This window comes from Poromitra crassiceps (assembly GCF_964638095.1).
Source record: "Poromitra crassiceps genome assembly, chromosome: 22".
Lineage (NCBI taxonomy): Eukaryota > Metazoa > Chordata > Actinopteri > Beryciformes > Melamphaidae > Poromitra > Poromitra crassiceps.
Genome location: NC_139647.1, coordinates 1,781,432 through 1,805,444, shown reverse-complemented (window position 1 = coordinate 1,805,444; position 24,013 = coordinate 1,781,432). Strand labels below are relative to the sequence as shown.

Sequence of the window (24,013 nt, the reverse complement as noted above, 5' to 3'; positions counted from 1 at the left end):
AACACATGTGGGAACATTTCAAACGCGCCAAACAATCAATATCGACACCTTCAACGCTTTTTCCATCTGTGACTTGGATGTAGGCCTACATTCAACTATCAAGCCCTAGCTAGCCCCATCATTCACAACTCTTTCGGCTCGCGGGGCTAATCAAGCACGATATTTTCACGTCAACCCTTTAACTTCGCCTATCGCCTTTGCCACCATGTGCTTCTCTGACAAAGCTCCAAATTCCAACATGCATGGTGGGGAATTTTCACCATGTAACGCTGCTGATCTATTGTCTCTGTCATTCGATTCATCAAATTTCGCTTTCTTTGTCTTTTTCCCCCGCTTTCATACTCCAACCACACGCTCCTCATTCCGCCATAAGTTAATGTTAGCTAACGTAAAACGAAGTTACAAGTGTGTGCATTACAAGTACTTACAGTAAATGTGAATCTTTCTCGACGTTTAGACTTCTGAAACTATACATAGTTAACTATAACTACAACGTGATGTTTCCGTCGGAGAGCTGCTGTACCTGCTCTGCTCTGCTGTCAAGTGTCTCGCGCTCGCGGGCCGGGTACCAAATGGCGCGGTCACGAAGTGTCACATGCTGCCTTCACTTGCCTCACGTACAGCGTAAACCCCGATCGCCACGCCAAAACAACGCGAGACTCGTCATTCTGGAAAAGGGCCGAGTCTCGCACGTCTCGCGTTGGCGATGGCGATGGCGACACATGACTACTTTATGTTCCAGCGACAAACAAAACATGTACTTGATATTGATATCCCGTGCTCTCTGCCTGCTATCCGTCGTATCACGGATATTAAAGCAAAATACAACTTTCTCAGTCATATTTACAAGCTTGCTGGGTCGTTCATATGCAGTCATGTAGTAAATTAGATATTTCCGACAGCACAAGAAGGAGGCATTCCCATCACCATAGAGAGGTCCAGTAACGAGTCCGGAAATCATCGATGCTAACGCCCCTGGTTCCATACAGTTTTCGCCTATGGGAGTTTTGAATGGGTTTTTGGCGCGATGCTTCTAATAATCTCTCTGGGCAACGCTGGCTTAATCAAACGCGAACCAGACTTTAGTAACATCATCTTCACACATGAATACCACTTTTATGAGTTTTGAAGCTTTTACATGCCGTTAAACGGGCGGCTAGCTAGCAAACGGCTAAATGAGACTACACTGCTGAGTCGATGTGGATATATACGTCAATAACGTCACCACTTCAAAGGGCGAACACGGAAATTCTCTTTCCCTCACCTGGTTCAGCCCCGTTCAGCCCGGGGTAATCAGTGCACACATCAACAACAGTCCAGGTTGAGTGCTGACGTGACGTGGAAGCCTATGCGACAGTGTGTAGTTCTGAATTAGCTTAGCTCGAGCTTTTTACTTCTAGGGCTCGCATTTACGCTACAAAACTCATGAAAGTGGTCCTCATGTGTGAAGATTATCCCGCTGAACCTTGGTTCGCGTTTGATTAAACTTGCGTTGCCCACAGACATTATTTGAAGCATCGCGCCAAAAACCCATTAAAAAATCCCATAGACAGAAACAGTGAAGAACCAGGAAGTCGGACTTCCGCATTCAGCCTACAAAAATACGTCATCCCTGGGGCTCTCTAATGGCGCTACATTTGAAAAGTCTGTCGACTTCCGACCAATCAGCAACACACGCACGTACACGCACGCACGCGCACGCACGCACACACACGCACACACACACACACACACAGGTCGGAAACGGAAGGAGTGATGACGAGGTATCTTGTAAATTTCATCCATAACAATAACGTGTTTATCGTGTGTTTGTGGCATTGTTTTGTGTATATGAACGAATAGCAAGCTTAGCTATTAGTTGGATGACTGGCACTAATTAGCTAGCGAGTTTAGCTGCTAATAGCACAATAGCTAGGCTATATGTTCACCTTACAGTAGTACTAGACAATAATTAGCCTAACTACATGTCAAGGGAATACAATGCCTAAAATAGTCTGTCGAGTCACAAACAGCAGTCAACAAGCCAAGAGCTACATTTTGTTTATGTGTCAGGAGTCAGGAGAAAACAGTGGAGCCCCACATGCCCCAGCTTCAGAGAGAAGAAAGCACATATTTGAGTTGAGGTGTCAAGGGGGGATTTTCATTGACAACTTTGTAGCCTACTGTTTTGTAACGTTGCTAACTAGGCCATCCACTGCACAGTCAGTACCCTACCAAGTTAGCCAAGTCCACTCATAGTAGGTTACATAATATATGATAATGATATAAATACTGATGGTGGCAAGTTGCAACATGGACTCTCTACAAAACCACCTGTCTGGGGCCTCGTCCTGTAGCTACAGGAGGAGGTGTGTGTGTGTGTGTGTGTGTGTCTGTGTCTGTGGCCTGCTGCACATATTGGTACATTGTAGTTGTTTTATAGTCTACCTACATGACGACACACAAGCAAAGTACATTTTGAGCCAGTGCCTCTGCTACTATCAGAAAGCCAATTCATGTTTGTGTCTTTCCTGGAGACTCTGTATGTCACATGTCATGTGCATGTCAAGGAGCCAGGCAGCCCACGTGACCCCCTGGCCTGGCGAGGAAGATGAGCTTGAGGAGGAGGAAGGACTCTGAGCAGGCAGAGCAGGTGCTGAAGGACATGAGTGACATCACACAGGGGGAAGAAGTACTTGGAGGTAAGCACAGCAGGAACCAGAATGCTGCTGGTTCCACTCTCAGACCAGCTAGGATCATTTAGATGGGGAAAGTGAATGAAGTGTGACCCCCCCCCATCAACAACAACCATCAAGGAACCGATGGTCTCTGGAAAGGGCAAAGAAGCATCAAAATACTACTCTGCTCTGATGGACAGGCCAGGGGAACAGACAAGCGGTCTTAAAAAGACATGGGAGGTAGATCTTAATAAGACTTTTACAGATACAGAATGGAATGCTATTCTGTAAAACTTGAAAAAATCTTCCCGTGAGATTAAGACAAGACTAATACAATTCAAGATTCTAAATAGAGTCTACTGGACCCCTGCAAAACTGCATAGGGTGGGGTTAAGGGAGGATCCAACTTGTTGGAGATGTGAGGAGGCCCCGGGCACGCTTGTTCATATGCTGTGGTCCTGTCCTCCTAAGGCTCAGAGCTGGTGGACGGCAATCCATGAAAACATCAAACTGGTAACGGGCCCTGACATGCCATTTTCACCTAGCTTATATATATTGGGAGACTCTGCCCCCTTAAAGGGGATGCCAGAGCCACAGATAAGGTGGGTCCTCACAGCCATCATGCTGGGCCGAAAAACCCTTGTTAGAGAATGGAAGACGGTGGACCTCCCCCCATCTAGTCTATGGTTTACTCAACTAAGTGTAGTTGCAGCATATGAAGAGCTGTCATATAGGATGGTAAATAGGCTAGACTTGTATTATGCAATATGGGGAAACTACATTAACCTTATCACAGAACTATAATTACTTATTTGAGAGGACACGGAGCATCTGATCGAATAGCTCTAGATCATTTGTTTAAACTGGACTTATGCTTGTATGTTTCATGCCCTCTCTAAAAGATGCCCCATATGAGGTCTAAGAGCTGTAACCACCATACAATAATGATGCAGGTTTTGACCCCCTGTAAACTGTAATATGTTGCTGACATTTAAACCTGTGAACAATAACTACCTGAATACTTCTAACATAGCTGAGTCATGTATACTGTACACAATCTTTTCATTTCAATTTTTTTTGTTTTTCTTTCTATTTGTCTCGTCATGTTTTTTAATTTCTAATTTTTTCTACTTTTATTACTGTGCATCAGTAAATGCTTGTTTTACTTTATGTATTGTCTTTGTAATGTCTGTGACGTCATGTTATTGAAATATATGAAAATAAAATAAAAACTTTGGTCATAAAAAAAAAGGAACCCAACCCAACTGCTTCAGTGGAGCTGCTCTGTTTAACAATACAAGAGCAGCTAATACCTCAGGTGTGCTTTTGGTCAACCAGCAGCAGGGTTATCCATTCAAACTTAAAAACAAATTGTAGTGATTGTTGATATCTTGGTTCAGGGTTTCTACCTTTCTTTAGACAACATTTCTGTCCCAGATAAAGAGCATTTCTTTCCCACTTCTCCCTACAGGTTCCAAGGTGTGAGTGACAGTGTGGCAAATAGAGACGTGTGTTCCCATGCAGGTGGAGGAAGCTATCCAGGGCAGGTGTGACGAGGCTGACTGCTACATCATCCTCAAGGTAACACATTAGATCTACTGCCACTTAGGCCATGTTCAGACTAGGAGGCCAAATCTGATTTGTGAACTTTAGTGACCAATTAATGACTTTATCCAGATTGGTTTTATGAGTCTGGTCGCTCCAAGTCTGATTTGTGTCACTTGTCCCAAACCACCTTGCTAAACTAATGGCCTAAGTCACTTTTTTACGAAAATGATATTTTTGCCTAAGTCAGCTCTTCAGGATGCTCCCCACCTCTGGTAAAACGGCCAACATCCTAATTGAAAAGAAAATTAACAAATTTAACACGAGAGGGAGGGGGTTGTGGGCACATTTACCACTGGTACAGGGTTGTGGCACGAGGCCCTAACCCTAACCCTAACCCTAACCCTAACCCTAACCCTAACCCTAACCCTGCTTCCCGAACCCACCCGACCCAGTTTGAATTCTGCTAAATGTAAAGCAGCAGAAAACCCTTGTTGAGAGCACACTGAAGCAACAGCAAGCTCAAATTGCTGATTTAGTTCAGAAAGTGTCTGAGTTGACTAGTGTGGGGGCCGGCTGGACTGTCAGTCAGATACAGGCCTATAGGTGCTTTCTGGTTGTAACACACCTGCCTACCTTGTTTTGACATGTACCCAGTATCTCTGTGAGAGCAACTGTGAATATCTGTGGTACAGATCATCAACTTCCAATAATTAATGACTGAGGTCACCTCATGAGGGCGCAACAACATAGACTGGACTGAGTTGAAACTTCAAGGGAAGCTTACATGTCTCCCTGCAGCTGGTCACTGTCTGTCATGCAGTATTTAAAAGTGTAGCTCTTGATGAGAGCATTGTCATCTTCACTATCAAATTGTGAAAATTGTAGAGAGGTGTTTGTTCTAGAGGTTGGCTGTACCTTTGATGAAATATCAACAGCTGGAGTAGACCACTTCACACACACAGCTGTTATTGTAAACATTTAGTTTTCATATTTGGCAGCCTGGGTCACGTACATAAGCTGGTTGTGAGAGCTAGGCCTTCAGATGGCTGCTCTCCCAAAGAGAAGGACCAGGCAGTTAGTGAGATATTGTTCAATAGCTGCTTAATAGGCGCTGCTTTTTGTACCCATGAAGTGGATAGTGACCATTACAGTATCTTGTCTTACAGTATAACTGTATTTGTCAACCTGCCATTGTCCTGTGTGTTGTTATCCTATGTGTATGCATGCATTATTGTGGTTGCCGATTGGACACTTATGTAACTGACTGACTCCCAATATCTGATTGCATTGTTAGGGTTTATGTCCTTTGCATACTTGTATTCATGTGGACATAAATCATTCATTCAAATGTGCGTGTGCGTGTGTGTGTGTGTGTGTGTGTGTGTGTGTGTGTGTGTGTGTGTGTGTGTGTGTGTGTTATTAGTCATTAATTTGAATTACATTATTCCCCTCTTCATCAGCGTGTGATGCATCAGAAGCGTGGTGGCCAGTTCCACCCTCTCTCCACCAGGAGACAGCAGAGCGGAGCCTCCATCCTGGAGGAAATCCCTCCCAGGAAGGTCAGTCCTCAATAACTACCGTACTCTACTCACTCACTAAAGTCATTGAGCCATGAGCGGAAACATGGTGTGTGAAACATTTTAAACATCAATATATAACAGTTGTCAGATTAATTGTGATTAGCTTTATATAATTACTGCAACAAACTAGAAGGGCTCAGAGAGCGCAGACCTCTGCCAAGGTTTGTGCTGCTATTCCTTGTTCGTGATCCGGATCACGTGTGTTCAAAGTCAACCGGAAGTCACATTTATTTCACCCTAACCCTAAACCTAAACCTAAACCTAAACCTAACCCTAACCCTAACCCTAACCCAAAGCCTAACCCTGAACCTGGCTTTTTTAGCACATGCAATGTAGCACGCCACTTGATATGATGCAAGTGTTACTGTCTCTGAGAGCTTGGCAAATTGTTTGGAACAACTGAATGGGTTTCCAAGATATATGTTTGCTTTGAGGTGGCTGCCTCTCACACTGAAGCAGTTACATATGCATGGTTTGTAACAGGCAGTGTGTTACAACACACACACGCACGCACACACACACGCACACGCACACACACACACACACACACACACGCACACGCACACACAATTTGATGTGAATTGAAGAGCCGCATAAGAACGAATAAAGAGCAGCATGAGCCTCAGGTTGGCCACCCCTGATGTCTGCGCGGCCTCGCCCCTGATGTCTGCGCGGCCTCGCCTGTAGCTCACTTGCTCTTATGACATCGCTGATGACCACTGCGTGTCTGCTCTATGACGTCGTAATTAGGGCAATCACCTAATTAAAAAAATCCGGCTCCGTCAGACAGGTCACCCGCAGAGTCCAGGGGCGGAAGCCATCGTCTCCGTCTGGTTCCTCCCGAATTCTACCTACTTATACTCCCACCACTATAGCCTCACACTGATCATGACATCACTGATGACATCATCACTGAACTATAGCCTCAGCATTAGGGCAATTGATCAGCCCTAATTAAAAAATCCGCCTCCGTCAGGTCACCCGCACAGGTGCCCTTTACACACCCTGAAGGTTTCAGCCCGATCGCACGTAAAACGGCAGATCTGTGGCCGAACACAGAAGTTGAAACAAACAAACAAACAAACATTGCCCACATACTCAATTTTATAGATCGATAGATTGAAGGTAGTACAGTATATAGTAGAGGTGTCACGATACACTTAGTTCACGATACGATACGATACACGATATTGGGTTCACGATAACGTTACGATACGAAACGTTAGCTGAAATTCCATCAAGGCGTTCCTGAGATATTGCGTTAACGAGCTAGAAAATGGCCTTCGTGAGGTCACAGTGTCCTTGAACTTTGACCATTCAAATCTAATCAGTTCATCTTCGAATCCAAGCGGCCGTTTGAGCCAAATTTGACAAAATTCCGTCAAGGCGTTCCTGAGATATCGCGTTAACGAACATCGGACGGACAGCTCAGCTATCGCCGGCGGAGGCATAGAAATCGCTCTCAAAGTTGGTGAACAAGCTTGGTAGTAGTTTTGCTAACAAATTATAGAGTATTTAGTGATCCGAAAACTGATGTTTGTCCTTTCACCAGCCAGTGTCACAAATGTCTGCATCCTGAGTGGTAAAGCCGTGATTTTAAACGCGTGTCCCATTCTAATATCGTAGCTATCCCACAGCAAATTTAATACAACCAGCACGCACGGCCCAGTTCCATCGTCTCAGAGCCTGAGCTTCAGGAGCAGTGGCGTGCCTGACCAAGTTGGTGCCCTAGGCAAGATTTTTGCTGGTGCCCCCCCCCTCCCCCAAAGAAAATATAATAAAAATTATATCGCAGCTAATCCAGCACTGCAGTGCAGGCTCAGAATCGCCCTTCCCCAGTGGCGCTGGAAGTACTTTTAGGTAGGGGGTGCTGTAAGGAAGGGTCTCTCGGTGCTGCCCGCGAGGGCAGCGCCGAAGAAAATGTTATGTTTTTTGGACTTTCATCCATATTTAGAAGAATATTTAATTTTAAATTAACATTAGGATTATACTGTTGTGATGTCATTATTCAGTATCTTCTCCTTTTCTCACTCACTTTCATGTAAGCACCTGCTCTCCCTTTAGTCGTTTTACACTACAACAGACAGAAACACAGGCATAAACACTGAACTTATTATTATTATTATTATTATGGAAAACCAGATTATGATGAAAATCAAACACTTTTGAAGAGAGAGCGTATGAAATAAGATTAGAGCTGGGAAGCACAAACTGTTTTTTAATGCATCTTGTTGGTGGTATAAACACAAGACAGCCAAATCCAACAATTTCGAAAATCCATTTCTTGCCACCAGGGGGTGCTGCAGCACCCTCAGCACCCACCTTCCAGCTCCCTTCCCCCACTCTGGGAAAAAGCTCCGAGCAGGTAGAAGGGGGCGCGGCCGCGCAGTGGGTGGGGTGGTATGGATTAGGGACCATGGTGAAAGTGCTGCAGCCCGGGCAGCCAGAAAGCCAGAATTAGAAAAATGATTTCACTATTATTTAAAGACTTAAGACGTTGTTGTTCTTATTTTTGTCTACTATTGTAAAATAATAGTAGGCCTATTATCATGAAAAAGTATTTGTAAAAAAAAAAAAAAAAAAAAAAAATTACCCTCTCTGGCGCCCCTAACGGCTCAAGCGCCCTTAGCATTTGCCTAGTTCGCCTAATGGACGGCACGCCACTGTTCAGGAGTGTGGCGTTTAGATGATGACACTCCGTCTGCATTGTGCCTCAAGCAGGTTAGCGCTTGTTCTGCCGAGTCGCGTCAAAATGCTGTGAAGGTTGCTGCTGTGAAGCGTGGCCTGCAGTGTAGGTTGCTGCTGTGAAGCGTGGTCTGCAGTGTAGGTTGCTGCTGTGAAGCGTGGTCTGCAGTGTAGGTTGCTGCTGTGAAGCGTGGTCTGCAGTGTAGGTTGCTGCTGTGAAGCGTGGTCTGCAGTGTAGGTTGCTGCTGTGAAGCGTGGCCTGCAGTGTAGGTTGCTGCTGTGAAGCGTGGTCTGCAGTGTAGGTTGCTGCTGTGAAGCGTGGCCTGCAGTGTAGGTTGCTGCTGTGAAGCGTGGTCTGCAGTGTAGGTTGCTGCTGTGAAGCGTGGCCTGCAGTGTAGGTTGCTGCTGTGAAGCGTGGCCTGCAGTGTAGGTTGCTGCTGTGAAGCGTGGCCTGCAGTGTAGGTTGCTGCTGTGAAGCGTGGCCTGCAGTGTAGGTTGCTGCTGTGAAGCGTGGCCTGCAGATTAGCAGCGGAGCAGTTCTTCATAGCAGGTCCTAGTTGTTGTTTAGCGGCACCTCTTTATTCCCATAGCTTGAGCCTCTGTCAATCTCAGTCTGGCCAATCATCCAGCGGCGCACACCCAGGGAAGCTGAGGAGGAACGAGGAAGAAAGAGTACGTTTAGTCGGCATGACTACAACAAATGACAAGAAGTGCTCAGTCTTTTTTTTTGATCATGTAAATGGTAAAATGGTAAATGGCCTGCATTTATATAGCGCTTTTATCCAAAGCGCTTTACAAGGTACATTCACCCATTCACACACCGATGGTGGCAGGCTGCCATGCACGCAGGGTGCTGGCACACCATCAGGAGCAATTTGGGGTTCAGTATCTTGCCCAAGGACACTTCGACATGCAGACTGGAGGAGCCGGGAATTGAACTACCGACATCTTTCATCCAAAGCGATTAGTGACGACCCGCTCTACCTCCTGAGCTACAGCCGCCCCGGTCATGTACTGTCATTTGTTATTTTCACAGTACATTTCCTTTTGAATTGTACATTTCTCATTACATAATGATAATGGGAAACTCCCCCCCCCCCCTTTTTTTAATTTAGGTTTTTCGGATTTGCCCCCCGTTTCCCCCCTAGTTGTGTACTTGGCCAATTCCCCCTGCTGTCCCGGTCGTTGCTCCACCCCCTCTGCCGAGTTGTAGACTAGCACATGCTTCCTCCAATACATGCCAGCCGCTTCTTTTCACCTGAAAGAAGAGAGGTTTCACCGGCAGGACATGGTGTGTGGGAGGATCACGCTATTCCCCCCAGTTCCCCTCCCCCCGAAGAGGCACTCCGATCGACCAGAGGCGGCGCTAGTGCAGCAACCAGGACCACTAATCCGGCTTCCCACCCGCAGACATGGCCAATTGTGTGCCTGTATGGATGCCCGACCATACCCGACGGTAAGATGGGGGGTCGAACCTGCAACCCTCGTATTGGTAGGCAGGGAAATCTACCGAAATCTACCTATCTAAAATGGAAAATAGCTATATATAGCGTCGTATGAATGCAAGCAACCTGCATAGCAGAGAGCCACCGAGGCCACCAGGGGGAGCAGGGATCCAGAGCTGAGGAGCTGAGCCAGCAGCAGGCAGAGAGGGTAGAGCAGCACGCAGGACCAGAGCAGGCAGTTGAGCAGGGCCCAGGGCCGGCGAGGGGTGCTCACCACAGGGCCGGGGAAACGGCCCGTCTGCCTGTACTGCTCCTGGAAGCTGTCCTGTGGAAACATTCACACACACCACTGACACACAGGGCCAGAGATGGAAAAGGTACACACGTGCTTTACTGAAGCAGAAGTACAAAAATAAAAGCAGTACTGTATTTCTACCAGCCGTTTTCTTTGCAAATCTAACTGAACCTCGTTCAACATCATATTCATATCATTCGAAGACTATTCAGCTGAAAAGATCCCCTCCAAACATATTTTAAGATGTATAAAGACTATACTTAGATTGATAATTTGTGTGATATGGTTTTCCCACCGAAAAAGTGCACATAATGCGTGAAAGCTGGGGAGAATGCGAGACGAGAGAGAAACAGACGTTACATCTTTTTTGTCTGTCGTGCATTAAAACTAGAGTAGAATGTACAGATATTTGTGTTAAAATGTAGGGAGTAAAAGGAAAAAGTTGTCGGAAAAATAAATACTCAGTAAAGTACAGATACCCGAAAGTCCTACTTAATAAGTACAGTCACGGAGTATTTGTACATTTTTCTACTCTTAGAGAGGCAGACCTGGCATATATTTTTCACAACATGCTTTGCTGTAACGTTAATATGTTGAAACAAAAGTTCTCTCTTAATTATAGAGAGGAATGGGCAAACGGCATATTAGATCATATGTTCAGATGAAGCAGCGTTTTGGTCCTGAGCCCTATGTCACTTCCTTTCTAAGCAGAAACCAGAGGTCTTTATGTGCTCAGCTGAGAATTGGTATCCTGCCTTTTGCTATTGAAGTAGGGCGGTTCACAGCTATACCAGAAGAGAAGAGGATATGCCATGTCTGTGATCTAAAAGATGTTGATAATGAGTTTCATCTCATGTTTTATTGTACTGATGATTTGAGGATTTCCTTATTTGATGAAATGCAAACGCAAAAAGCTGAGCTCTTCTGGGCAGATGACGGCCAGAAGTTGGAGTGGCTGTTTAAGACTGAGGTATAAAGAGCATAGTATAAAGAGTCTAGTATAGACAAGAGTATATGCCATTTCTTGGTTTTTTCCATAGGTATTTTCAAATCACTGTTCTGATACATATCTGGGGGGTTAGTCCCCCTTTAAGACTGCCAACTTTATTTCTATGGCCTGGAATAGAAGGCAAGCCATGCTGTCTCTAGAATTATAAGTGCTAGCCGGAAACGCAATTAAATCGGATCAAATTTTATGCCTGGCGTTTGCATGTTCTCCCCGTATTCGTGTGGGTTTTCCTCCGGGTGCATTTGGTTTAATGGGATTAACATGATCTTGATTATTATGATTGATTGATTATTGTAATATTGATTTTAAAGCATATCGCCCAGGCCTAGACTACCCTCACTGCCACAGTGAAATGCAAAACATTCGAAATGTCATTTGCTGCTAGTCAGGTGGCTTAGTGAAATTACCGTTACCGGGTGGATAAAAGCGCCAAATTTTGCATGAGGCTTCCTGAGGGTCTATTATACAATTTTAGAGTAGGAGCCCTGAGAAAATGGCCATGTAAAATATGAAATCGCAACACCATCAATATCAATAAAATAAGTGAAAAACGACTGCTATATTCAAGTCCCTAGGCATAATCAAATTTGAGATTATTTCCAAAATTGCTAATTTTGATATACATGTATCCTACAGTATATCTGCTTAGACATGATTAAAGTGTAAATTAATATGCATCATAAGGTAGAAAAAAGGTTTTACCTGGGCATAGACTACCCGAAGTAAGGAAAACTGGAGCACTCTTAGGTCTGCACGTTCTTTTTTTATTAGGGGAAAAAGGGGCTGACTGATGTTTTGACAGGTGAACTGTCTTCCTCAGAGTCTTTCCTCACTGTTGAGCACCAGGACTCCTCTTCTATTCCAAGCTTGGCTGAAGCACGTTGGGTGTTTCTTTGGACTTGCATCATAAGGTGTAAGGAAATGATTTCAAAGTTAACATCATTAGGCCAGTGAAAATAAACATATTTACAATAAATGACAACATTTCAACTTTCTATATGAGATAATTGTCATACCTGTTGCTGTGCTATTGTGCTGTGCAGATATCTATTTGGTACAGTGGCACTTGCAAAGTGGTGAGCAGTCTAAATTGGCTTTGCCACATTTGCAGTGTGAACAGTCCCCTTTACAAGAGCATTTGATCAGCTCTCTGCATGCTCTGGAGACCTCTGGGATTGTTGACCAAACTGGCACCCACGACCCCAATTCCTCCTTGGTCCATCCATAGTCCTGTGGGGAAGGAAGCACTTGCTGTGTTTGTGTGCTGGTCGCCCAGATGCCTGCTTGATACACTGCCCGTCGAATATGTTGAAGTAGCGCATCCTGGGTGGGTGGCAGTTTCTCCATTGCCCGATTCTCATGACAGAAGAGTTATTTTCTCTTCTGGTTGATGGAGGTCAAAGGACTGGATTTGTCATACAGGATAACAGTAAATCTCTCGAACTGCTTGGCCAGACTAACAAATATTTCTGTTGCATCACAATAGGCCTGCCAGGCCCGCCAAGCTGACTTCTTACCCTTACCATTGAAGGCAGATGTTGTGTCACAACCTGAATATGCATGGAGATTGCATATTGGAGATATGTGGGAGATTTTGGCTCCCCTAGATTTTCACATATCTTGTTTATGTGGTAAAATCTGTATTTGTGGCCCATGCCAAAAGTGACCCAGATGTCAGTCAAAGGTTGAATCACAACTAAATCATGAAATACGCCTGCAAGGACCATGATGACATCAGTGTCCACAGTACGCACAAGGACACATTTTGCTCCTTGCTCCAGTGCATGCTGTACATGAACCACAATCCTGGTGTCTGCCTCCTCATGATTGCAACTGTTCATGGTGCTACTGGAACCAAAAGATGACACAGCTTGCCCTGATGTGACATATAAAGCTTTGTCTGGTGGCCAGTTGAACTCTTCAATCCTGGATGTCAAAAAGGCAAACAGTTCCTTCTTATTTATTGGGTCACGAAGAAAATCCATCCATTTGCCTGGTAGCTTTGTCTGACCAGACACTTTCCTGCGAACACCTTGTCCTCTCTTTTCACGGGTGGACTCCTTCAAACTGCTTGGGATGTATGTGTCCCATACAACATCCAAACCGCTTGGTATGCTGCAGCTGCTTCTGCAGATAGGGGATGAAAACTCCATCTGCATACTCATCAAACGTGCTGACTCTAATAGTGGGCAGGCAGTGGACAATAACTGCTCCATCCAGAATTTTGCAGTCATAGCTTGAGGGTGGCTCTGATTGCCCAGGCTGGTCAAGACATTGCAGTAGGTCAGATTTTGTGCCTGGCAGGTGAAGCTTGCCAAAATCTGAGAGGGAAGGAGGGAAGGACTGTACCTCATGTGCAAAGAATTCATCCAAGTCACTCTCACGGCTCTGCATAGCAATGTATAGCTGCCCAAAGAGTGCCACATTGTTTTGAAGGACTTTGATCTTCTTCCCATGTTTAGGCATTGTCTTGTCGAGGTTGCCTGAAGAGTGCAAATTAATTCCTCTTGATTGGATCATGGATGGAGTGGGTGCGCTCATCAAGCACCTTCTTGACGAACTCCTCGTATTGTCTCTTGCCCGTGTACTCCAAGATTTGCACTGTATTATTTACAACTGATTCATCTGTGCAGTTGCGACTGTCAACAGTTACTAGATCTTTGAAATCATCCAAGAAAGGATTCCCCATGCTTTTAATAATTTCAGACAGGCTGACAACATGTCTCTGAAACCTCTTCTGTGCTGAAACACCCTGCTCATGGTGCTGGAAATTCTTGGGATCCTCCATGTCGTCTCCAGGGAGATATTCCTCTTCAAATTCCTTAAACAATCTTCCCATCTCTGGTCCCGAGAGCATCCATCGTCTGAAAGCATTTGGGTTTTCTGTGAAGCCAACTGCACCACCTGAACCTTTCACGATCTTGTTCTCCTGTTCATGAGCTTGGTCAAAAGGGATCGCAGATAACTTGTTGTACGTCTTTGAAAGAACCCAGTGTGAACGTTTCTCAAACTCATCCTTGATAGAGTTTGGCAAAGACTTCATGTCCCTGATATGGACAGACATCCATCTTGAATAGTTCACATGGTCCAATGCAAAGAAGAGAGGGGCAAGTTCTTTCAGTACAGTAGAAAAAATATACGACATGACTAGCCCTTAATATCACATGACTTACCGATATGACAGATTATTTTTGTGCATACAAAATATGAACTCTGTAATTAGGTAGGGCTATGTGAGCAACTTGATGTTTAAGTCTAAAGCCAAAAAGAAAATAGAGAAAACTTGTGATATTAACATAGGGAATGTTTTTCTCCTTTTTGTTCATAATTCCGTCTATACTGTACAGGACTTATGGAAGGTGCACCAGGTGTCATGGCACTCTATTTTACACTTTTACACTTACATTTGGAAGGTCTACTAGTTTGTGTACAAATGAAAGCAGATTCAGCTTATTCAGTGGCCTAAAAAGAGCATTTTACCATCAATGTTCTTCTTAAGACTCAAGAAAACGTCACATTTTTTCATACATGTTGAGCAAGAGAATATGGTGCTCTGTATGGAGATTTTCATAATTTCTGGTTGGTCTCCTACTCTAAAATCCTTAAGTGGGCCCTCAGGAAGCCTCATGCAAAATTTGGTGCTTTTATCTGCTCCGTAACGGTAAGCTTGAATATGAGCATTAAGCCACTGGACTATGCCTTCCTACACGTTACTTATCAGTGTGTCTTTTCGTTACCAGAATAAGCAATGAGAAAAGCCACTGACAGGTCTCTCTGAGTCCATTTACACCTGGCGTTAACATGCATTTTCTGTGATCAGATTGCAATCAGATTGTGTTTTATCACTTGAAAGTACAGGTGTAAACACCCCCAAAACGCATTGAAGAAGGATTGCAATCTGATCGGGCAAACCACCTCCGGAGGTGGTCAGGGATGCATTGTGTACACATTGAACACAAGTGTAAATGCAATGTGTCCTCTCAATCTGGATACAGCAACTTTATGCGCATTGAGAGGGCAAACATTTCTGCAAACGATTGCAGAAAATGATTGTTAATGCCAGGTGTAAATGGAATCAGGCTGAAGTGATAAAATACAATCTGATTGCAATCTGATGGCAGAAAACGCATGTTAACGCCAGGTGTAAATGGCCTCATTGAAGCCTCCAAAACGAGCCTAGAGTCTGTTAGAAACTGCATGTACAGTCTGCGTCGTCTCCACAGTCTATCTGTTAGAAACTGGGTACAGTGACAGTCTGCGTCCAGTCTCCACAGTCTAACCTTCTCCTGGTAGAGCTTGTGCAGCCAAGCAGCGCACTCCGCCTCGCCCTCTGGGACGGCCTCTAGGGGGAGTCTCCTGTTGGCAAATGGGAAGTTAGATCTCGGAGAACTCCTAATTGCACCAGTCATGGCAGAGACAGCAGACAAACATCACAACAACACAGATACTCTGAAAGGTTTAACCTTTACTCAGCGACGTAGAATACTCTCTCGTACGTACCTTACGTACAGATCGGCGTGATATTTCTTCCCGTTGAGCACTCCCAGCAGGGTTGGAACCTCGTTGTTTCTGAAGTTCAGAGTGGAGTCGTATATCGCTGCGACTACACAGCAGTAATAGAGCGAAGCAGCAGTTACCAAAACTGTACAACTCATTTGATTTGCACATCCGCGTGGCAAAGAAACAGCCTTCTCCTCGTATGCGATACTGACTGGCAGCCATATGCAGGGTTCCCACACATTTTCGTAGATAAAATGTCAAAACTTTTTCAAAGACTTTTCAAAGTTTTCATGAATCCAGGATAAAAGCTTCTGTAATCATTTCATTTTCATTTCTCACCTTTTCCTCGCAGATTCTGGACAGTGACCCAGAAGCCCTTGGTCCGGGGCAGGAGGTGATGCTTCAGTTTGGGCAAGCCTTTTTTCTCGGCCACCTGCATGCTGATCTGGTGCTTCTTGGCTGTGAAGCGGGTTCCCTCACAGTAAAGCAAGAACTGGCCCCCGGGGAATGATTCATTAATAGCATTATTCCAACATATCCTCGAAAGAAATGGCTCCAAGATATATCATTTTCAAACTTTATCCAGACATTGACGTCACGGTGTCTTAAGTCTTACCCAGAAGTTCTCTGGGTAATCCTGCAGGTTCTGCAGACTCTCAGCCACTGTCCTGCGGTCCTCCTCCCATTTCCTCTTACAGAACACGATCTCCAGGAAGTACCACATCCAGCCGATCACCGGCATGTAGGCCAGCTCCTTCTTAGCCAACACTTTGGAACTCTGCAAAAGTTCAAATTTAAAGCTTGTGAAACTCTGCCTTTTGAACAAAGGGCATCTTCAGCTGTGGACTTGGCTGTCCTGGAGATGTCGGTGGACGGTATGCATGGCACTAAAGTAGAGAACATCACGGCGTGGAATACATTTATTGAAGCCATGCGTGGAGGTCACGGGCATCTCCATGATAGCTAGGTTGAGATGAGAGATGAGATAAAACTTTATTGTCCCAGGAGGAAATTTGTCTTGGGCAAAAGTGCTTGTACCAACATCGGTGTAACAGACACAGTAACACAGAACAGACACGGTCACAGTCACAGCATTGCACTAAAACACAGGAAGAGTGCCAGCTAAGGCACAAGATCGCACTGCCCTATTGCACGGTATGTTGAAATCATCCAATCCCTTAGTGATGGCAAGAATAAAATAAGCAATAAAACCATAAAAATCATAAAAATCGGCAGCGGATTAGATAAAAGAATAAAAGAGTAAAAGAATAAACCATTACAAAAAGGATTAAGAGGTAAGAGAAATAAGACCAAAGTAAGAGCAGTAAAAAAACAAACATAGGGCTTTAAAGTCGAGGCGAACCCGTTCGTCACGTGCATCTGAGTCCGTTTCAGACTGAAAACAAATTGAGAGGCGGACCATATACGGTGTCGATTATTTGGTTTGACAATTCTGAGGACTGGCTTTGGCATTGGCCAATCCTGGCGTGTTCCACCCCCAAATCGGGTGGGATTCAGCGTGTTGTCGTGCTACGCGAGTGGGATCCGCGGAGTACCAGGCAGCCAGGCTGCTTTGTGCAGAGCGAGCGGACAATCCGATGCATGGGTGCTGCCCGCCCGCCTGGAAGCTCAGAGGGGCGACCCCTGACAGCCACGCTCTCAGAGGCGCGCGCCATTATCGTTATAAATGTAAATAATATTCCTGGAATGCGTGTTTTAACGAGCCAGTTACATTTCTTTGCATTCTTAGAGATTATAGTTTTTGGTTTTTGTTCATGTTTCTAACAATTGGCCAAGTTAGTAGTTAGTTTATGGGATAGGAATTCTGCCAGATGCTAGGCGCCATTTTCTACTTCATTTGGAAGAGAAAATTATCCTGAAATGAAGATTTGATTGACAGCTGCATGTCGTGATATGATTGGTTGAAATGGGGTAGAAAATTGATAGTATTAGGTGATGTCAGCAAACTGTACATTACTGTTATCAATGAAATCTTGAAAAATGAACTTTTTATGTGAAAAAGTGTGAAAAACTAAATAAATTCGATTTTTGTGATTTTTTTTTGCATACATTATTAAATAGGTGCACTGCATACCCAGGTATTTGAACTAAAAGAAAGGAAAAGTCATTTTTGGGTTCAGCTCGACTTTAAATACCGTTCCTACTTGGAGTACCTACCTAACCTCACTGGAGTGCTACACCTGGGGGAAGAGCAGGCTGTTTGTTCAACAGTGCATTTGAATTGGGGAGAAAGGAGAGCTTATAGCGGTTGCTCCTGTGTTTGCTAGCTCTAGCTCTAGCTAGGTTGCTAGCTAGCTAGGTTCTCTGCTGTGTGAGGGAGTCTGTTCACTTGAGAAGATATTGTGAGCTAATATCTTTGTGGGTTCATGGGTGGGAGGTCCTGCGGGGAGGGGGATTATGTTGAGTGAATCTGTGTATGCCTCTTTTTTTGGGGGGTAGTTTGTGGTTTTTGTATGTCTTTCTGTTTGTAAACATTTTTAAAATGATAAAAAAAAAAAGTATATACCGTATATATATTTTTAAAGCTTGTTAAATGGACCAACGGATGCAGAAAAACCTCCGGGTCAAGAGTCCCGCTTCACCGAGACACTTCCTCTTACCCCGAGCACACCGAATCTCTCGCAGAAGGTCCAGCCGCAGAGGAAGTCTATCTCAAAGTTGTGGTTGAGAACCGCGATTCCGTTCTCATTTCCATATAGTGGGTAGCTCTCTGGGTCTGTGTAGAGGGTGCATTCAGTTCCTGACCACCACTCCAGGACAACTACCAACTCTGAGAACAGTGGAGACACGCGGCGATGGAGTTAGGTTAGAGATTTGAGCAGCAGACTCTTTCTCACCTGGGATTCAGAAGGACGCTCAACAGAAAACCAGTTTAGAATCTTAGAAAATACTTTTTCTTTAGAAAACGACTTACTTTTTTAGCGTTCTATTTAAGTTCAGTTCACATACTTTTATACTTGGACTTGAGTAAAGGATTTGAAAATAGTACTTCAACTTCTACCAGAGTATATTTTTAAATTGGTATTTGCAGTTTTACTTGGGAATTTGTTTGCCTCAGAATTCGACTACTCATTTGTTTCAATCATAGTCTCACCAGAGCACCCTAATATGGCACTGCATCCTAAAAAGTACTACAACTACATGGGAAAGATGTATTCTAAAATAAGGAAATGATATCAGATGAATACGATTATAATTTCTTGTCTGAAGGGCGTAGTTTAACATGCATGTCTGAAAAAGTAGGGCCTTGTTGACGGGAGCCTGCAGTGCCATATCCAGTGTGCCATATTAGGATGCTCCCGTGAGACTATGATTGAGTGAAATGAATGAGTAGTCAAAGTCCGAGGCTAGGGATTTATGTTCTTCTACTCCCACCTCTGCATGTAGGCTACTTACGGCTGGAGATGGAGCCAGTCTGCATGTAGGCTACTTACGGCTGGAGATGGAGCCAGTCTGCATGTAGGCTACTTACGGCTGGAGAGGGAGTAGGCTACTTACGGCTGGAGATGGAGTAGGCTACTTACGGCTGCAGAGGGAGTAGGCCAGTCTGCAGTTGATGGAGCGGAACAGCTGCTTGTTGAGGGACCACAGAGGCAGAGTGCAGAGCTGCAGCAGGTTGATGATGAGGCCGCTCACCACAAACACGTAGCAGAGGAGCAGCTGGCACAGCAACTGGGACTTCAGCAGCTGCACCAGGCCCATGGCTCTGTCCAGGATAGGGCTGGGTAAAAAAGAAAATCCAAAAGTTGAATCGAATCGATCTTCATTTGAATGATCCGATATTGATTCAGAAAATCCCGAGATCGATCTTTTCGATCCCCGTTGGTCTCACATCTCCACTTAAAATCTGAGGTTCTTGTTTGTACACTGCACTAAAGAAAGCACTTATCTGGTCACTCTCTCTCTCTCACTGACTGAGAGTAGAGTTGCACCACGTGCACTATTTGTGTTGACTGCCGTAGTGTGCTGGTCATATCAAATAAAACGTACATTAACATAACTGCTTTGGACTCAATTCCTAATGTAAACATTCATATTTTTAAGCCAGGGGTGGGAGAGAAGGGGTGACTGAAACGCCTGACAGAATGCAGGGGTGGGAGAGAAGGGGTGACTGAAATGCCTGCCAGAATGCAGGGGTGGGAGAGAAGGGGTGACTGAAACGCCTGACAGAATGCAGTGGTGGGAGAGAAGGGGTGACTGAAATGCCTGACAGAATGCAGGGGTGGGAGAGAAGGGGTGACTGAAACGCCTGACAGAATGCAGGGGTGGGAGAGAAGGGGTGACTGAAATGCCTGACAGAATGCAGGGGTGGGAGAGAAGGGGTGACTGAAATGCCTGCCAGAATGCAGGGGTGGGAGAGAAGGGGTGACTGAAATGCCTGACAGAATGCAGGGGTGGGAGAGAAGGGGTGACTGAAACGCCTGCCAGAATGCAGTGGTGGGAGAGAAGGGGTGACTGAAATACCTGACAGAATGCAGGGGTGGGAGAGAAGGGGTGACTGAAATGCCTGACAGAATGCAGGGGTGGGAGAGAAGGGGTGACTGAAATGCCTGACAGAATGCAGGGGTGGGAGAGGGGTTGCACCTGAGAGCAAGGGGTGGAGGATGGGGTGAGGGATGCAAGCAGGGTGACTACTTTTGAGTCCTAAAGTTCTGCCCATGTGCCTAATTCTGATTTGTTTCGAGATACTGACAGTCATTCCTAGAAATGTCCAAGTCACAAGTGAAACTGCATTCCAAACAATCTCACCCTCACCTCACTTCACCGGTTTTGCTCTTGGTTTAAGAAAGATAAGATTTGAAGGGCTGAATATGGACTAATCTTGTTCAGGTAGACTTTTTTTTTTTGCAGTGTGGTCCTATATCACACACTCACACCACCCTGTGGTCCTATATCACACACTCACACCACCCTGTGGTCCTATATCACACACTCACACCACCCTGTGGTCCTATATCACACACTCACACCACTCTGTGGGATGATGCAACAACGTGTGGATCAGCTCTGTGTCAAACATAATGTAAGTCAGTTGTTCTACGCTGTAACACAAACTGTTCCAAGCTCTCTGCCTGCTCTGAAATAAAGCGTTCCTTTCACTGGACTTTCCTCATTTCACTCCCTCTAAAGCTGAATGGAGCCTTTGAGTTTTCCTCGTGCGGACGGAGCGCAGATCACACAGCGAAGAAGTGCGCTCCTTACAGCACACACAAATCAAAGCTGTTTCGGAAACTGATCTATACAACATGCTGTAATTTAACCCATTGATACCTGATGCAGCATTTGCGTGTATATCCCTCATTTGTGTGCGTATCCCTTTAAGACCGTGAACCGCGTTAACGCGGTTCGCGGTCTTAAAGGGATACACACACAAATGCTGCATCAGGTATCAATGGGTTAAAGTAGTCAGGGAACCATTAACATCCATGCAGACCAGTATCACCTGTTATCAGTGTTGGGCAAGTAACTCAGGACATGTAATTAGTTACACATGACTGATTACTCATTTAAAAAGTAATACAATTACTTATTACTTGGAATCAAAAGTAATTGGTTACGTTACTCATTACTTTGCTTTAGCTACGCCCCCCCCCCTTCCGTATGTGACGTACAACCTGTTTAGCCAGCTCATTTTAGAACTGAATCCACTTCATTGGAACAATAATTCTGCCAAAATGCATACTGGTACTTTTTATTTTGCGTATTTGCCTACCTAGGACAAAAGACTTGCATTCTGGCAACCCAGAAGTCTCGCATAGCTTATCTCCAGACTTTGTTTTAGTCCTGTGCGCTGGAGAAAGTAATGCAATGACTTCAAGTTACTTGGATTAGTAACTGTAATATAATTACTTTTTGAAATTGTAATCCCTTACATTACTAGTTACTGGGGAAAGTAATACAATTACACTAAGTTACTGCCCAACACTGATTATAATACAGTACATTAACACATTCTTCATTAGACCGCTGCCTCTCTCTCTCTCTCTCTCTCTCTCTCTCTCTCTCTCTCTCTCTCTCTCTCTCCTCTCCCCCTCTCTCTCTCTCTCTCTCTCTCTCTCTCTCTCTCTCTCTAAGGGGAACCTATGCCAGTGGAGGGTTGACCAACTGTTGAAATCCTGGGCCAATATTTAACCATGGTCCTCAGCCTATGCATTTCATCATAGCATCAGTGTGTCTTTATTGACCCTGATGATCACTCTTCACAGATAGCAGCAGGGCACACTGTACCTTTGCTCGGTGGACTGATCAACTGATGGAGCCTCGCCCGGCTTCGTCACCGTCAGGCTGGAAAGGTGCCCCTCTTATCAATCACTTTGATCATTGTCTTGCCTCAAACTATTTGAACAGTGTCAATGTGTGTTTCTACTATATCAACACTTTGTAGTTAAAGAGTGTGGTGCAGGTTTTTTTTTTTAATGAATTATATTTTGGACTCATTATTAGTACGAAAATACTTAAAAAAAACACACACCCCCACACCCACACACACACACACACACACACACCACTTTATCATGGAGGGTCACTGCACATCAGCTGCTGTTGGTGTGTTCAATCAAGCACCTCACTCACTTTCATTTGTGTTGCCATTTAGAAGTGTAGCACAATGGGGCAGGTCCTAGTGATAACTGTGTTTGATGGTAAACAATAGTCAGGCCAGCTTAGAAAGTGTCACACCCGTTAACACAATATTGAGGCTCTTTAAAGCAGCATTTACTCTATGTAGCCTACTGTAGGTGGTGGGGGATATTAGAGGGATTTATTATTATTTTTGTTATTGTTATTGTTGTAATTTGGTGGGGCGGGGCATTTTTTTGCCTTTATTGGATAGGACAGGTAGATAGACAGGAAATAGGAGAGAGAGAGATCTGACATGTGGCAAAGGACCACCTTGGTACACACCATAAAGTTTAATCTACATTAATAAAACAATGATAAATGGAAATAAATAAATACAAATCACAGGCTGATTATCTGTCAAGAATTGATGGACCTCAAACTAAGGCATGTCAAACATACCTTGCTGTGTCCCCTAGTGAGTCTGTCAGGTCCCAGAAAGCTGTCCACTGTGTCCAGGCTTCAGAGAGCTAGCTTCAATCCCAAAGATGGACAAAGCACCGGTCACTGCTGCTGAAGCATGCTAGGCTTCTGCATCAAACTTCCCTGTAGGTCTACTGTAGCTGCAGGAGGAAGTTCAGCATCAGCAATTGCCACACCCATCACAAAGCACACCCATCGCCACACCCATCACAAAGCCACGCCCGGCGGCCTGCCTGCCTGCTGAAGATGGACAAGATCGTTTGCGTAGAAGAGAAGTCACTCAACTAGTTAAACAGGAAGGGGGGGGGGGGGGGGGGGGGGGGGGACGAACTTCAGAAGTGGGCGTTGACTTCACACACAAACACACACACACATGCGCTCTCCCCCATGTGCCTCGCGTAGAGACGGAATAACATAACATAACATAACTCTGTTACCATGGCGACCAATCTGCTACCACTAAAACCAAAGTTATTAGGCTAACAACTACCCTCTACTCATCAACAAAAACGTATATGAGCTCTGGATATTAATATGCAGCGTTGGATTGTGTCTAATTTAGTCCAAATAAACTATAACCTCTCTCCTTTTTGTTTTACTTTACCTTTGCAACAACTGTGTTACTTTGTGAAGTAACTCGACACTGTTTGAGGATGGGCAGAGGTTACTTACTGTTTGAGGATGAGCAGAGTCAGAGCTCTATCCTCTTGCCTTTTAGTGTTGCATTCTTTGGTAGAAGGAAGGAGGACAAGGAGGAAACATGGGAGTAGCACACATGCGCAGTGGTCACCCCTTTACGAAAGAAAAAAAACTATTACAGTCCCTGTATGGACATTTACATTGATACAATAGAAAAAACCCCACCACAAAGTATCCTAGAATAGGGTCATATAACTATTTTGTTTGTGTATTTCAGACTGGATTTGTCCTCAAGTTCCCCCCCGGTCGTGCTTGGTAGACAGCACACCCTCTGCGGGTGATAGATGGTATGTGCATGTCTGAAAACCTTATTTCGGTTAAAGGGATAGTTCACCCCAAAATGAAATACAGACCTGATCGAGACCTACTCGAGGTTTTGTGTGAGTTTCCCTTGCTCTCACTGGCTGAAGGCCGGGTGTTTGTGGGGGGCACGGTGGCACAGTGGTAGCACTCTCGCTGCACAGCAAGAACGTCCCGGATTCGATTCCAGCCTGGGACGCTGTTGGCACTGGGGGTGTGGTGGGTATGTCTCC

General features: G+C 44.8%; 2 protein-coding genes across 3 annotated transcripts in view; one reads left to right on the top strand and one right to left on the bottom strand.

Moving 5' to 3' along the window:
* Positions 1 to 8,857: 8,857 nt before the first annotated feature.
* agpat4 (1-acylglycerol-3-phosphate O-acyltransferase 4 (lysophosphatidic acid acyltransferase, delta)) lies at positions 8,858 to 22,861 on the bottom strand. 2 transcript variants are annotated; one of them, XM_083658539.1, is made up of 9 exons: positions 22,761 to 22,861; positions 19,265 to 19,461; positions 18,341 to 18,510; positions 16,336 to 16,497; positions 16,059 to 16,212; positions 15,720 to 15,822; positions 15,500 to 15,575; positions 10,042 to 10,240; positions 8,858 to 9,118 (listed from the first exon to the last, which is right to left on the bottom strand). In XM_083658539.1, exons 2-9 carry the CDS (start codon positions 19,440 to 19,442, stop codon positions 9,024 to 9,026), a joined length of 1,137 nt encoding a protein of 378 aa, XP_083514665.1. In that variant the 5' UTR covers positions 19,443 to 19,461; positions 22,761 to 22,861; the 3' UTR covers positions 8,858 to 9,023. The 2 variants fall into 2 exon arrangements, with proteins under 2 accessions (XP_083514665.1, XP_083514666.1); XM_083658540.1 differs by having other exon boundaries at positions 10,042 to 10,235.
* The window catches only part of myofl (myoferlin like), a gene marked incomplete at its 5' end in the record, with an annotated part of 39,463 nt that continues 38,064 nt past the window's right edge, over positions 22,615 to 24,013 (top strand). Inside the window, one exon of the mRNA XM_083658228.1 lies at positions 22,615 to 22,635. Within this exon, the coding sequence (XP_083514354.1) occupies positions 22,615 to 22,635 (21 nt within the window). The remainder of the gene's footprint in view (positions 22,636 to 24,013) is intronic.